At 45.1% G+C, this 14,712-nt stretch overlaps 2 protein-coding genes across 3 annotated transcripts in view; one reads left to right on the forward strand and one right to left on the reverse strand.

The window, feature by feature from the left end:
* YIPF7 (Yip1 domain family member 7) overlaps positions 1-14,712 on the forward strand; it is a 204,062-nt gene that overhangs the window by 154,719 nt on the left and 34,631 nt on the right. For both annotated transcript variants that reach the window (XM_082272202.1, XM_082272201.1), the window contains exon 4: positions 8,620-8,765. In XM_082272202.1, the coding sequence (XP_082128328.1) occupies positions 8,620-8,765 (146 nt within the window). The remainder of the gene's footprint in view (positions 1-8,619; positions 8,766-14,712) is intronic.
* LOC309544778 (uncharacterized protein) lies at positions 2,616-4,035 on the reverse strand (the record flags this gene model as incomplete). The annotated part of the gene is made up of 2 exons (XM_082243748.1): positions 2,616-3,831; positions 3,919-4,035. The coding sequence occupies 2 exons, from the start codon at positions 4,033-4,035 to the stop codon at positions 2,737-2,739; spliced, it is 1,212 nt and encodes a 403-aa protein (XP_082099874.1). The 3' UTR covers positions 2,616-2,736.

Below are 14,712 nucleotides of genomic sequence, written 5' to 3' on the forward strand. Positions count from 1 at the left end.
GCCGCCCCGAACCCTCCCGGGGCCAGAGCACTGATAGCTCTGCTCTCCTCCTCCTCTTCCGCGAGGAGCTCCGTATTCCACAAGCCAGGCCGCCGCCGCCGCCACTCTCACGCCGCCGCCACTCTCATCCAGCCCCACCCCCCGGAAATGACGTCACTAGCAATCGATTTTGCAGTCACCCCGAATCGATGCAGAATCGCGAAGGGTCGCATCGCGGTGCATCGATTCGGCAATTATATTCCGCAGCCCTAATATATATATATATAATATATAACGCATTAATTATAATCTAATCAATAATATAATTTTATTATATATATTATATATTCTATAATAAAATTATATTATTGATTCGATTATAATTCATGCGTTTGTGTTTCAAATTTATCACATCTGGGATGTCTACTAGACTCTTGTTTTGGTCAGGTTTAAGTCAGTAATTACTAAGAATTGTAGGCCTATAATACATAACGCCAAATTTCCATGAAAAAAATTGTACCGCTTTTGGTACAGAATTCCTGACAGAATCATACCGCCAGGGAGGTTAATCCAAAATGTATATAATGGGGAGCATTTTGAGAAACAGTGAGATAAGAAGGACCATCTTTCTCCACACCTGGGACAGGAGTTCTTCGAATCTGAATCTAATAATCGTAGTTGGAATGTGTAGGATTTTGTGCTGAGTTTCTCTCCATGATTTATTTATAATGACTGCAGAATGTATGGTATCCTGATTGTCAGCTATGTTTTCCAATTCATAACCCTAAAGAATAACTCCTGTTTTTTTTTTCTTTTTTAGAAAAAAACATTCCCCTCAGTGATCAATGTACATTTTAGGAATTCTAATGAGAATTGTATTACTACCCTTAGCTGCTCTGAAGAAATAGCTGTTTGTTTCACTATGTCCTTTGAATCTGAAAGGGAGTTTCTGTTTTATTATAATTACCAGGTGCACTCTCAAGGTTCTAATGAGAAAAGCTTCCAGGATCCTATTGCAGGGATGCTTATAATTTGACTTGTATCTTAGTGCAAACTTCTGGGAAAATCAGTGTGTCAATCACACAATCTAGAAATGACATGACTGTTGGTACTCAGACCGTCTGCAGCCTGTGTTATTTTTTTTTTTGTAAAAGTCAATGCAATTGTAATTGACTTTTACAAAAAAATTACACTGGCTGCAGATTGAAAAGGAAATGGGAATTTTTGATAACATCAAATTACAACCCGGTCTGTATAGCAATTTTCTAAAAAGTGGAATTACCTTTCATGTTTGTTTAAAGAAGGGTATACATTGGAGATAGAAACACATGGCATCTCTTTTAAGGAGTCTAGGGTGTTGGTGTGTAAGTCGGTGACTAGGTTATTGGTGATACATTTCCAGGCTTAGTACCTGTAGGCACTGTGAGTATCTCCTAAACTTGCACAGTTTACTTACTTGCATGGTATTTACAGTGCCGGACCTTCAGAGCCCGTGCCATAAACGGCAGCTCCCGCGCATGTGTGGGAATGACATCATCGTGCCCCCGGCCATTCATGTAGCCGAAGGCCACAAACCCAGAAGGAAGACCAGGGGAAGATGTCAGCCCTCTCAGCGGTGACATTGCGGCACTGGAGGGCTTAATTCTAAGGTAAGTCTCTCATAATGTGCTCGTATGCAATGCATACTAGCACAATATGACATTGCCTTGCAGGGATTTTTTTTTTTAACCAGATGCAGTTTACTACCACTTTAAAAGTATTTACAGGTCTTAAGTTTTTAGCGTTAATCATGAATTGCATACCTAGAACTAATACTCTCATTCCAACATATGTGGTGTTACCTAATGTGTGGCGCAATTTATGCCTACATGCACATGTGCACTCTACATTGTGTGTTAGCATTAGGGTGATTACAGGGGCGAGGGGGGGTGCTTTTACATTTGTTTTATTACAATTTATTTTGTATTTTTCATTTACCCACTCAAGCTCAGGAAGATTTCATGACCAGGGTATTTTTTGCTATTCAGCACTGCACTATTTTAACTGGCAATTGCAAAGTCATGCAACACGGTATCCAAATGAAATATATATACTTTTTTTCCATACAATTGAGCTTTCTTTTAGTGGTATTTAATCCCCACTGGGTTTTTTTTATTTTTTATTATATAATTGAAAAAAGACCAAAAACTTTAAAAAACAATTTCTGCCATAAAACATATCCAATAAAAAAATGGAAAGAAAACGAATTTCTTCATAAATTTAGGCCAAAATGTGTTCTGCTACATTTCTTTGGTAAAAGAAATCCCAATAAGTATATATTCATTTTTTGGTTGAAAATGTAATCTTTATTTGCATAAAAGATATACAAAAAACAATACTTTGTCGGGGTACATTCTCCCCTGTACTGCGACGCAGCGCATAAATACACTACATTACAATACATTTCCGGTCATACTAATAAATACTTTCAATCAAATACATACATTCTGCGGTATGATGTCTGATGTGTTGTGCGGAGTAATGCTACCCCGTGCCATCACATCATGCATGACGCCGCAATACCCCTGAAGCATGAAACTAAAGACATTGTATACACATGCATTACTCAAACTGTATCAATACTATGACATTTCAAATAAGCAACAGGTGTGATGGGGGGTGGGAGAGAGGGGTAAGGGGAGGGGAATGAAATCACAGGCCCGAAGCTTTATTGAATGGACAAAGACACACAAGGGAGAGTGGGGGAAGGGGAAATCTTCAGACCTCCTCTTCCTCCATGAGATCCATCAGGTTATAGTCTCTGAGCAGACTGTGAACCAGTCTGCGACAGTCCTCAATGGACATCCTCTCCCGCTGGTGGATAAGGCGCTTTCTGGCGCACCATAAAGCGTCCTTAAAGCAACACAACACCCGCCAGGCGTTGTCAATGTCCTCCTGTGTAAAAGTACCATGAAAAAGTCCATTCAGCACAGCAAAGTGTGTGATGGCAGTCTGGGAAACAAAGTCTCTCAGTTCAGGTTCCAAGGCCCTCAACAGGCTCTGTGCAAATGAGCACTCCCAGAAAACGTGAAATGACGTTTCCTCATGGATAATACAAAAGGGGCAGTGCCTGTATCTGCACAAGTTTCTGGCATGCATAAATGTCCTGAGTGGCAAACCCCCCTGGACAGCCATCCACGCCAGATCTTTATGCCTGTTGGTGAGTCTCTTTGAAGAAACATTCCTCCAGACCACTTTGCAAGTGGCTGAAGGGAGGCCTGGAACAGTCTCAGCAATGTCCGATGCTCTGATCAACTTGTAGATAGTTTTTGGCTTCCACAAGTCGGGCTTAACTCCATGCAGCCCCAGCTCCTTGATGAACTTGAAAGTGTCCAAGTAGTACCAAGGAGTGTCCCAGTTGTAGGGGATGGAGCTGTCCCATTTGTCCCATCCAAGGGACCTCCAGAGAGGCAGGAGGAAAAAACGGGACATGGAGTTGCCTCCAGAGGCCGAAGTTCTGTCAATCAAAGTTCTGCGGATGCAGTTGCAGGCAAAGAACACCCCCAGTAACGTTGCGATGTCGGGCACGCCCTTACCGCCCTTGAGGGGTTCCTTGAACATGACTGCTCGCTTCACTCTGTCCATCTTGGAGCCCCAGATGAAGTGGAACACCGCCCTGGTGATGGCCTTGCAGGTGTTGACCCGGGGGGGCCAGGCCTGGGCGAGGTACTGCAACACAGGGAGGATCTCGCTGCGGAGTACCAGTGTTTTCCCTTCAATGGGGAGTTCTCTGAGGCTCCATAGTCCAAACTTTTGTCTCATCTTGGACAGTCTCTCCTCCCAAGACTTCAGGGCTGCGCCCTCAGCTCCAAACCAAACTCCATGAATTTTGATGAAGTCCGCCCTGACGCTGAAAGGGATGGATGCAGAAGAAGGCAGGAACCACTTTCCGAAGAGCATGATCTCTGACTTCCCGCAGTTGACTTTTGCCCCTGAAGCTTTGCCGAAGTCCTCACAGGTCTGGACGAGCGAGTCGATGGAGCGCTGGTCAGCACAGAACACCGTTACGTCGTCCATGTAGAGTGAGCACTTGACAACCCTTCTGTCCGGTCCCGGTGCGGTGATCCCTCTGATCTCTGGGTTCTGTCGGATGCATTCGGCAAAGAGCTCTATACAGCAAACAAAAAGCAGAGGTGAGAGAGGGCAGCCTTGTCTGACCCCAGAGAGAACAGGGAAAGGGTCAGTTTTCCAGCCATTCACCAACACCGTACTACAAATGTCATTATACATCACATTCACATACGAACAAAACATGTCCCCAAGACCAAACCTGCGCAGAGCTCTGCACATAAACTCATGGGAGACACGGTCAAAGGCCTTTTCCTGGTCAAGACTGACCAGGGCCGCGTGCACACGGCGGCCTCGAATGTACTGGACCGTGTCCCGGACAAGCGCAAGGCTGTCCGCAATCCTGCGACCAGGAATGCCGCAAGTCTGATCCGGGTGGATGATCTGTCCGATGACAGATTTCAGCCTGTTGGCCAGAACCTTGGCGAGGATTTTGTAGTCCACGTTCAGGAGAGAGATGGGATGCCAATTTTTCAGATCCCCTCTCTCCCCCTTACGCTTATACAAAATCGTGATCATCCCCTCCCTCAGCGACGGAGGCATTGTGCCCTCCACCACCATTTCCTCATACAGCTCGAGCAGGTCCGGGCCAACGAGATCCCACAGCGCTACATAGAGCTCCGCTGGGAGACCGTCGCAGCCCGGGGTCCTGCCTTGCCTAAAGGATCTGACGGCAGAGTGCAGCTCCTCCAGCGCCAAGGGGGCGTTGATTGCCGACATACCTGCAGGATCAATTTGGTTAGTGATACCTGACAAGAACCTGTCGGCCTCAGCCGTATCTGTTTCTTTCGGGGAGTAGAGGTTGGTGTAGTAGTTGCTGACCACTTGCATCACAGCCTCCTTCCCCTTCTGGAGTGTTCCGGTCTCGTCCCGCAGCTCAGACAAGGGAGTGTGTCCTGAGTGGAGTTTCCTGAAAAAGAAAGAGTTACATTTCTCACCTTTCTCAAGATTCTCCACCTTGGAACGGAAGACGAGGTGCCTGGATTCTTCCTCGAAGTGTCCTTTCAGGCTCTTCTTGGTGTCCTCCAGGTCCTGCCTAACGTCCCAGCCGCAGTGGTGAAGGTCCTGCAGAGACTGCATCTGACGTTGCAGTCTCCTGAGTTCCCTCTTCCTGGCACACACTTGCTGGCGTCCCATTGCCTGAAAGAAGCTGCGTAGCTTGACTTTCACAAACTCCCAGTAGTCACTTACCTTTCTGAAGAACCTCTTGTCCTCCTTCCAGGTAATGTAGGCCTCCCTGAGTTCCTCCAGCAGTTCCTCATTTTCCAGCAGGGTACCATTCAGCTTCCAGGAGCCCGGACCGGGGGCAAAGCCCTCGCCCAGGTCACCCCGAAAGTGAATGGCCCTGTGGTCAGAGAAAAAGCAGGGGACCATGGAGAACCCGCGATGTCTGACTGTCTTGGAGGTGAGCACGAAGTCTATCCTAGAACGCACGGATCCATCAGGACGGCACCACGAATAGTTCACGGAACCTTTCCCTATGGATCCCACGGCGTCCTTCAAGGAAGCCTCCGCGATCATCTCCTTGAGCAGCCTAGACGTGGTGTCGAGCTTTGCGTACATGCTGGAGCTGCGCCCATCCTCCTCAATCGGACAGTTAAAATCACCGCCGATTACTACTGCCCTGGTGGTGACGAGTTGGGTCCGCAGGGTCTGGAAAAGCTCCAGTCGCTCATTCTTATCTGGGGAGGCGTACACGTTGATGAGCCTAACTGGCTCTCCCGCCCACGAGCCGTCTACGACCAAAAGACGGCCACAGGCGAGCTCCTGGACGGAGTCAACCGTGAAACGACCACCCCTGACAAGAATGGCTACCCCTGCAGACTTACAATCGACACCCCCGGACCAGTAGGAGGGACCATGGGTCCACTGGGAGGACAGATGAGTGTACCTCCTCGAGAAGGGTAGGGCACACTCCTGAAGCATGTAGACATCACTCTGCTGTGTGGAAAGAAATGTCAGCGCCACCTGTCTTCTAGACGCATCCTTGATGCTCTTAACATTAATGGAAAAGATGGAGATCTCTGCCATCATGTAAAGGAGATGAAGGGGCTAGTTAGCAGGTGGGCTGAACTTACCTCCCCTGAGGGGGGGGTGGTTCTTCCACTGCCTCTTGCGCCTGTCCGGTGTCCTGGTTCAGGCCGCACTCCTCAAGGACGCTGTCCATAAGGTCTTGGGTGAGGTCAGTCCCTGGGGGGGCCAGGTCCTTACCTACCTGCATTTCTCCTTCGTCTTCCCCCGCAGACTCGAGGTCCTCGAGGTCCTCCACCACTGGGTCCAGTCCAGCGATGTCATTTTGCTGGGCCACTGTGGGCCGCTTGGTGGGTTCTTCAGTTGTCGGGCTGTCTAGGTTCCGTTTTCGGCCTTTGCTGGTGGGGGGTGGGGTGGGGGGGGCGGTGGGCAGGGTGGGGAAGTCCTCCATGGAGGACAGGGCGGGGGAGGGCTGGGAGGGGCAGGGGCAGGTGAGGTCACCTCCGACTCAGGGGGGTTGGGGAGGGATGGGTCGGAGGAGGTGGTAGGGGCCTGGGGAGGGGGGGACTCACCAGTGGCTTTCCAAGGTTCCTTCGCAGTCTTTTCCCCTGGCTTCTTTTTCCCAGCGCTGTCTGGGGCTCTGCCCTTGAGCAGGGCTCCAGCGTAGGACCGGGATCTCTGGGGGCAGTCTCTGTAGACGTGCTCTGCCAATCCGCAGAGGTTACAGGTCTTGGACCTCGGGCAATCCTTGGTCTCATGGGCTGCAACCCGACAGAACCTGCAAGAAGGTTCCTGACATTCCATACTTAAGTGACCCTGCTTGCCACACCTGTGGCAGGTATGGGGCATGTCTGCGTAGTACAGGAGTCCTGCGGAGGCTCCCAGAGAGAAGTGGGACTTCAGGTGTTGGAGATCCCCCGAAGGCTCTCTCCTTAACCTGCAAGAAACTGCCCACTTACCTGTCCAGAAGCCGTTGACATCGAGGATTCGGACTGGGTCTTTGGCCACGATGCAAAACCTCTGGAGGTAGGTGGCGATGTCTTTTCCTGGGGTATGGGGGTTCCTCATGGACACCGTTACCCGCCTTTCATCCCGTTGAATGGGAGTGTTCGCAACGAAGTTGCGGAAAGGGGATTCCGGGCCACAATTCTTCACCGCCTCCCAGTATCTTCTACAGACCTGTAAAGACACAAAAGTTATATAGAATATACCTTTCATGAAGGTCTGCACGGACAGTGTCTCCGCCTTGCTGAACCCCTGTTCGAGGATCATCTTCTTGCCAAAGATTTCCGGGGTCATGTCGGGAACTCTTCCGTCCACCTCCTTCAGTTGCAGCACCACTGTCTGCCTCATCCAGGGTTCCAGGGTAGGAAGCCCGTCTGCGGACCTGGTTGGCCTTGCTGAGCCCGGCTTGCTTGTGGTGGCCGGGGTGGGGGTGGAGGTTGAGGCGACTTCTCCCGGAGTCTTGGCAGAAGTGGCGGGGACGTTCTTTTTCTTCCCGGTGCTCTTCCCCATGACGGAGGAGTTCGTCGGTAGTCGCTTCAGGAGAACTTCGGCGGCTTCCTTCTTATTCCTCGGCGTCTTCACTCTTTCGCAGCCTTTAAAAAGGCCCTTGTGCGCCTACTGCCCGAAGGTAGTAGCGCAGAGTGGGGGGGGGGGAGGAGGGAAGATCGCAATCTCGTTCCTTGTGGGGGCTAAGCCTCTAACCCAATAGCAGCGAGTAGGTGAAGCTGAATTTAATCAACGATCCTACAAGGCCGAGCAGAGGGTACCCCACAAGGACCAAATGGCTTGGATAGATACAAATGTTTCTCAACGTCCTAGCCGTAAAGCAGAGACACCCCTAAGGGCTAAAGTCGATACTACACTTGATCTTAGCCAAAAGGCCGAGAAGCGAATAAGTATATATTAATTGGTTTGCGTGAAAGTTATAGCATCTACAAATGATTGTATATATACTAGAATTTTTTTTTTTATACTAGTAATGGCAGTGATCAGCAACTTATGGTGAGCCTGATAGTGCTGTGGGCAATCTGACACTAATTGACACTGGGTGGGAACTGACTAACTGCCATTGGCATCACCAGTGCCACTAATAAAGTGATCAATGATAATACTATACACTGTCATGTTACTAGTGACCCTGGATGGGAAGGGGGATAACATCTAGGTGCAATCAAGGGGTTAACTGTCTGCCCTCCAATGTGTAATGTGTGTAAAGTGTGCTGCTTTTACTAATTGGTGTGGCTGTTTTTTTCTCTCTGTTTTGCAGGGAGAAATAAACAGCCACATCGCTTCTCTGTGTACACAGGGCTCTGTACTGTGATTTACTAAGGCGATCAGCAGGTCCCAGCCATCACTTATGCTGTACCTATCATAACTTTTGAAAAACCTGTAATAAATTCCAATGTCCTATTATTTATGTGCGAAAAAACTAAAATGAATGAAAAAAATATGAATAGATATATCCAAAAAATAAACAAACATTAACAGGATGAAGAGAGTTTAGACATTTGTCTGCATACATATTGATTAATATTTTAAAATCTCTTTTTATTGCAGAGCTGGGAATCAACTTTAATCACATTTGGCAGAAAACTTTAACAGTTCTCAACCCATGGAAGCCAGCAGATGGCAGCATAATGAATGAAACAGACCTGACGGGACCCTTGATGTTTTGTTTTGCACTTGGCTCCACGCTTCTGTTGGTATAATTTTAAATTTATTATGGATAATTACTCGATACATCCTCTAAAGCTGTTTATCGCAGATAATGATTTCATGTTTGTCTAAGCATATTGTGATGCATTGTTTAAAATAATGTTCTAGTTGCAGCATACATCTTGAGATTCTACTCCTGTAAAACCATCTTGCAGCATGAAAATATTAAGAGAGGGTCTTACGTTCTTTTGGAAAACACTTCTCGTGACAAATAATTCACTAAACAAACTCAACTAAGAGGAAAAAAAGAATTGAATTATTAACCAATTTATTTTGCAAGGATTTTACAAAGGCAAATTTCTTGGGCTCTTGAGCAAATAAATATTTTCTAATTGGGAGCGGCAAAGTGTAATTATAGATGATAGATGGCATTAGTCACAGTGAGCCTTAGACCTTGTTTGACATGACAAAGTGTAAGACAACTAATTCACGGGCACTTATCTTGCAGGCTTTTGCTTTCACAAACCGGCAGCTCATCATGATAACAGTAATATTGGCATTGCTCAAGGTGGGCTTGTTTGTAAAAGTGATGCTAATTTTATGAAGATGCAGCTCAGAATAAATAAGACTTCCATAGTGGGGAACACTTTATAGAGAAATAAAGCATGAACAGATAAGTGATGATTCAGACATTAAATACCGAATACAACTACACACTTCATTGCATGTTGAATATTTGAACCATAGGCTGTAACTGTGACGCCAAGATTAACTTTTCTAATCTCGGTGCACAAAGTGGAAGCTGAAGGAATCAAGATAATATGTTTAACTCAGCTTTTAGTAACATAGAGGAAACTTGCCTTCATCGACATATTTTAACCTTTCCTCTACTAGAGCCATTTATGTGTTTTTGCGCACATGTAAAAAAAAAATATTTTAGGACCAAAGATTTGTTAAAAATCTTTAAAAAATAAATGTTTTATAAAAAGCAGAGACCCTGGAGAATAAAATATTGGTAACCACACTTTTTTTTTATATAAAAGTAATAGTGTAGTGCTAATGTCTTTATAAAATAACTAATAAGTCCACATGACATCAAGACAGGATAAACGTGATAATTCCAGAAGAATCGAACCCCAAAAAAAGGTGCTCAGATCCAAGATAAAAACTATATGTCTCCTTTAAGCTGAAGACTGTGTAAAAGAAAGCCGCCACCATGAGGGGTTAAATAGCCTCTTACCAGAAGACTATGATCCTTATTACAGGGATCATAGACAGCACAGATCAGACTATTGTAGACATCACGGAGAGACCTCTCAGCTTCCCACTTGATCGATATGCCTGGCATCCCTCTCACAGATCTTCAGGATATGTGAAAAACAATCAAACACTTCTTATGGTGTAGTATAGTCAGACAAGTTTATTTATAGCATAAAGTGGCTACTTACATTTAGCCGAGAGATACAGGGAAAGTCATATTAGGTCCCAATCGCTGGCATGTAGATTGGTTTCTAACCAGAACAATGGCCGCCGCGTCCCCCGTCCGTAGTTGCGTGTCGTGCCGAAGGCTCCTCCTATGTGTTTCGTCACACGTTTGACATCGTCAGGGGGTGTGGCGTAGTGGCATGGACAATCTATTTATGTACTAAGGAGCGGGCGGAGCTCATCACTGCGTTCCGGAACTGGGAAGTATGCTACCAAGCGTTCCAACCACCGGAAGCTACCGATAAAGGGGTTATTTAATACAATACTGTCAAACACTCAAGGATCAGTAGAAATTTCCCCTTATACTGTATATTTAAAAAGCCAAATGTTTCCTATTGGCGATCATAGGAAATCCAAGAGGATATCATTTTGCTCAATAATTAATTTCACACAACCACCAGTGGACAGCGAGAAGCAGCGCCACCCAGTGGCCAGAAACCAAACTACTAAAGGGAAATATAACAAATCTCCTGCATCTCATATATATTAAAACAATACACATATCATAAACTAATACGAATATGATATGCATAAAATTTAAGCACTAAAATGAATAAAGCTAAAACAGGTGACAGAATACAAAATATTACAAATAACAAAAGTTAAATAGGAAAAAAGTAAGAAACAGAATTTAAAAAGACACCCAGCATTTCTATGGATGGAACTCAGATATTCAAAACAGTTTATTGCTATTATCAGAGGTCTCCCTAAAAATGAACTTTTAAAGACTCAAATTACCAGGATAAATTAAGAATTATTGATAAATGAATTGAGATCCCACTCAATATTCAGCCCTTGGGGAGCATAAGACTTGATTTTGTAAATCCAATTTGTCTTGAGTTTGGAAACTTCCCTAGTCATGTTGCTACCCCTCCAATTTCCAGAGAATTTGTCAATTCCCAGGGTAGCGGTACCATTAGGGTTCCTCCTGTGACAAAGATCGTAATGTCTTGACACACTGTGCTTCGGGAAGCCTTTAAAGATATTAGCAACGTGTTCTTTTAGCCTTATGTGTAACATCCGGATAGTACAGCCCACATACTCGAGACCACATGGGCATCTGATAAGATAAACCACATACTTCGTGGTACAAGAGATGAAAGGTTTAATAGCATAATCCTGTTGGGTCACGTTGGAATGAAAAGATTCAACCCTTCTATCCTTATTTCTTTTCAATTTGCAGATGGCACATTTTTTACAAGGAAAAAATCCTCTCTATTTTGAAAAAAGGAAACTGTTTTAGGAGGATCCACTATGTTGGGGGCCACCTGTAATCTAAGAGGGGGAACACCCCTGAATACCACTGAGGGTGTATCAGGGAGAAGAGGGCCCAACAGGCCATCATTCCGCAACACGTGCCAATGTTTGCGTATAATTTTTTAACAGAAAAATGTTGCAAAGGATACGAAGAAAAAAAAACGTATGTTAGAAGGTGTTATTAATTTCACGTGTCCTAGGTTGCAACAACTCATCTCTGTTTCGTTGGTCAGCCCGGACCAAAGCTTTCTCAAGCTCCTCCTCCTTATAACCCTTCTCAAGAAACTTAATCTTGAGGGAAGAGGCTTCCTGAAGGAAATCTGTCCTATTCGAACAATTTAATTTCAATCTAAGAAATTGACTGACAGGAACGGATCTCAACCATGCCGCATGATGGCAACTGGCAACAGGTGTTGATGAATCTGTTCCTGTCAGTCTCCTTAAAGAACGTGGACGTCACAATTTTACCATCCACCACCCTAATTCTCAGATCCAAAAAGTAGATCTCTGTTCTACTATATTCGTGTTGTAACTCAATTCCTCTATTGTTGGTGTTAAGTGTGGCCATAAATTCATCAAGGGAGTCGAAATCTCCATCCCATAGGAGGAGGATGTCATCGATATACCTCCGCCACAGTACAACCTCTGGCCTTGGTCTCGATGACATCCTCCTCCCACTTGGCCATAAAAAGATTAGCCATACTGGGCGCAAACTTTGTGCCCATGTCCACACCCCTATTTTGCCTATAATAGGTACCACCGAACCAAAAATAATTGTGCCCCATTGTATAATCAAGGAGAGAAAGAATAAACTGGCTTTGAAAACTTAATAAAGAGCCCTGTTCCAGATAATGCGAAACCGCTTCCCTCCCATGATGATGGGAGATTATAGTGTATAGGGATGAAACATCCGCGGTAACCAGGACATAGCTCTCTTTCCATTCAATATTCTTAAGTTCTTTAATAACTTGCATTGAATCTCTCAAAAAGGAAGGGGTCTTGGTAACCAAAGGTTGTAAGAAAAAATCTATATACTTACCCACCCGGGAAGTGACCGAATTTATCCCACTTATAATCGGGCTCCCGGGTGGGTGTACCGGGTCTTTGTGGACCTTTGGTAGGTAATAGATAATGGGTATTCTTGGGGCAGATGGTATCAAGAAAGCTCTCTCCTTCTTAGTGAGGAGCTTTCTCTGAAATTCACTATCTACCAAGGTCACTAATTATTTTTTGTATGCTGCAGTAGGGTTAGTATTAGGGACATATGTTTCTCAATCGAACAAGAGTCTATTCATTTCAGTGTTATATGAAGTGGTGTCCAAGATAACGATACCACCTCCCTTATCTGCAGGTCTCACTATTATGTCCTTACGTTCTCTGAGTAGCTTCATCCCTTGATTAAACATATAATTGTTTTGAGGTTTTTTGATGGATAATTGATCCAGATCCTTAGCCACCAAATCCCTAAAACCTGAGAGGGAAGGGGCCAAGGGTCCTGGTGGATTAAAGAGCGAAGCATTAGAAAAGGGGGTGTTTTTCACTCCCATAGAATATTCAGTTCTTGGACAAATGGGATTGGTTAATAAATATCTCTTTATGTTCATTTTCCGGACATATTTTTGCAAATCGACAAAAGTCTCAAATTTGTTAAGAGGCCTGGGGGGGGGGGCAAACTTAAGCCCGTGATTGAGGACATATTTTTCCTCATTTGAAAGATTGGCAGAGCTTAAATTGAAAAGTCCCTCATCTCTTAAAATCACCTTCTTTTTGTTGCGGACCCTCCTCCCCCATCGGGTCCCTCTCTTCCATCCTTTAATCTTTTTGTCCTTGGTGTGCCCCCGTAAAAAATGTTTTTATTGTGGGTCCTCTGTTCATTATATTGACCAAAATTATTAAATTATTTGATTGGGAGTAATGGTGATACTCTTGGTATTGTTAAACAATATTAGCTCAAAATTTTATCAACAGCAACTTTTCTGTACAAAATATGCGAAAGTTATTTTTATTGCACACAAATGCAAAATATTACCCAATTTTTTGTTAAAATAAAAAAGAATAGTTTGTGCCAAGTAACTAGATACCCACCATGTCAAGCCTTAAAATTGTACCTGCCTGTGAAATGCACAACTTTTTTAATGGGCCGTGCTTTAAATCCCTTACACATCATCAGTTTAGAGTTAAAGGATAAGTTCACCTTTCAAAGAAAAATAATAAATGCACATATTTTTGTAGGAAACAAAAATGTGCATTTATTAGATTTTCCTGCAGGAGCCGGGAAAGCATTGCACCTGTGGATCAGGGGTGCAATGGTCAAGAGGGCCAGTATTCCCTGTAGCTTTCTGCCCGTAATTTCATACCAGCTGCCTGTTGAAAGCTGCAGGGCTTGTGAATGAACTACGAGAGCTCTCATCAGCACCCTTGCAGTTCATTCAGGACGTCTGTTCAAGCTGTCAGCCGTTGTGGATGAAGGTACTTGTAGTTAATTCATTCAGAGGAAATGTATGGTATGTGGACACAGCCCCACATGGCCGTGCTGTCTTCAAATTGTGACACCGGGTGCAGGGAGAAGATCCCCCACCCACAGTCAAACCAGGGGGGGGGGGTGAGTGGTGTAGCATGTTTCAAAGGGTGAACTTAGCCTTTCGCCATGAACCATAGCCCTAGAATTATTGCTCTTTGGTGTGTGCGGCAAAAATGAGACAGACTGGGGAAAGGGGCTACCCAACTTAACCCTTTAATACCTGGAGGTGCCAGCAGGGCCGGGACAAGGGGTGGGCAGGAGGGGAAGCCTGCCCTGCGCACAATGGTTTATTGCAGGGATGGGGGCACCCTGACCCTAAAGGAGGGGGGGGGCAGTTTGGCATCTTTGCCCTGGGTGCTGGATGGCCTTTTCACGGCACTGGGTGCCAGTTAAAGACACAGTATAACAGTCAGTTCAGAATAAAGCATCGGAACAGTCAAGTACACATAATGCAGTAAAACAATATTAGGCATCTGTCTACAAGTAGGCAACTGACAGCCTCAGCAGTTTCCTTTTGAGACTATGTAGAGAGGTGTGTATCCTTTCCTAAACTCAGGTCTCAGATTACACTCAGCTACTTGCTCTATGCTGTGCAGGGTGTGAAATCAGATCCACACCCCCCTGCCTGCTGGAGCTCAGAAAAAAACATTTTATCTGTGTGTTTTAGAAGCCTCTAGAGGCCAAAGGGCTGCAGATAAACGTGTACAACTTTTGTGGGAGAATTTTTTTTC

The sequence above is a fragment of the Pelophylax lessonae genome (genome assembly GCF_965119305.1).
Source record: "Pelophylax lessonae genome assembly, chromosome: 1".
In the NCBI taxonomy this organism is placed as follows: Eukaryota; Metazoa; Chordata; class Amphibia; order Anura; family Ranidae; genus Pelophylax; species Pelophylax lessonae.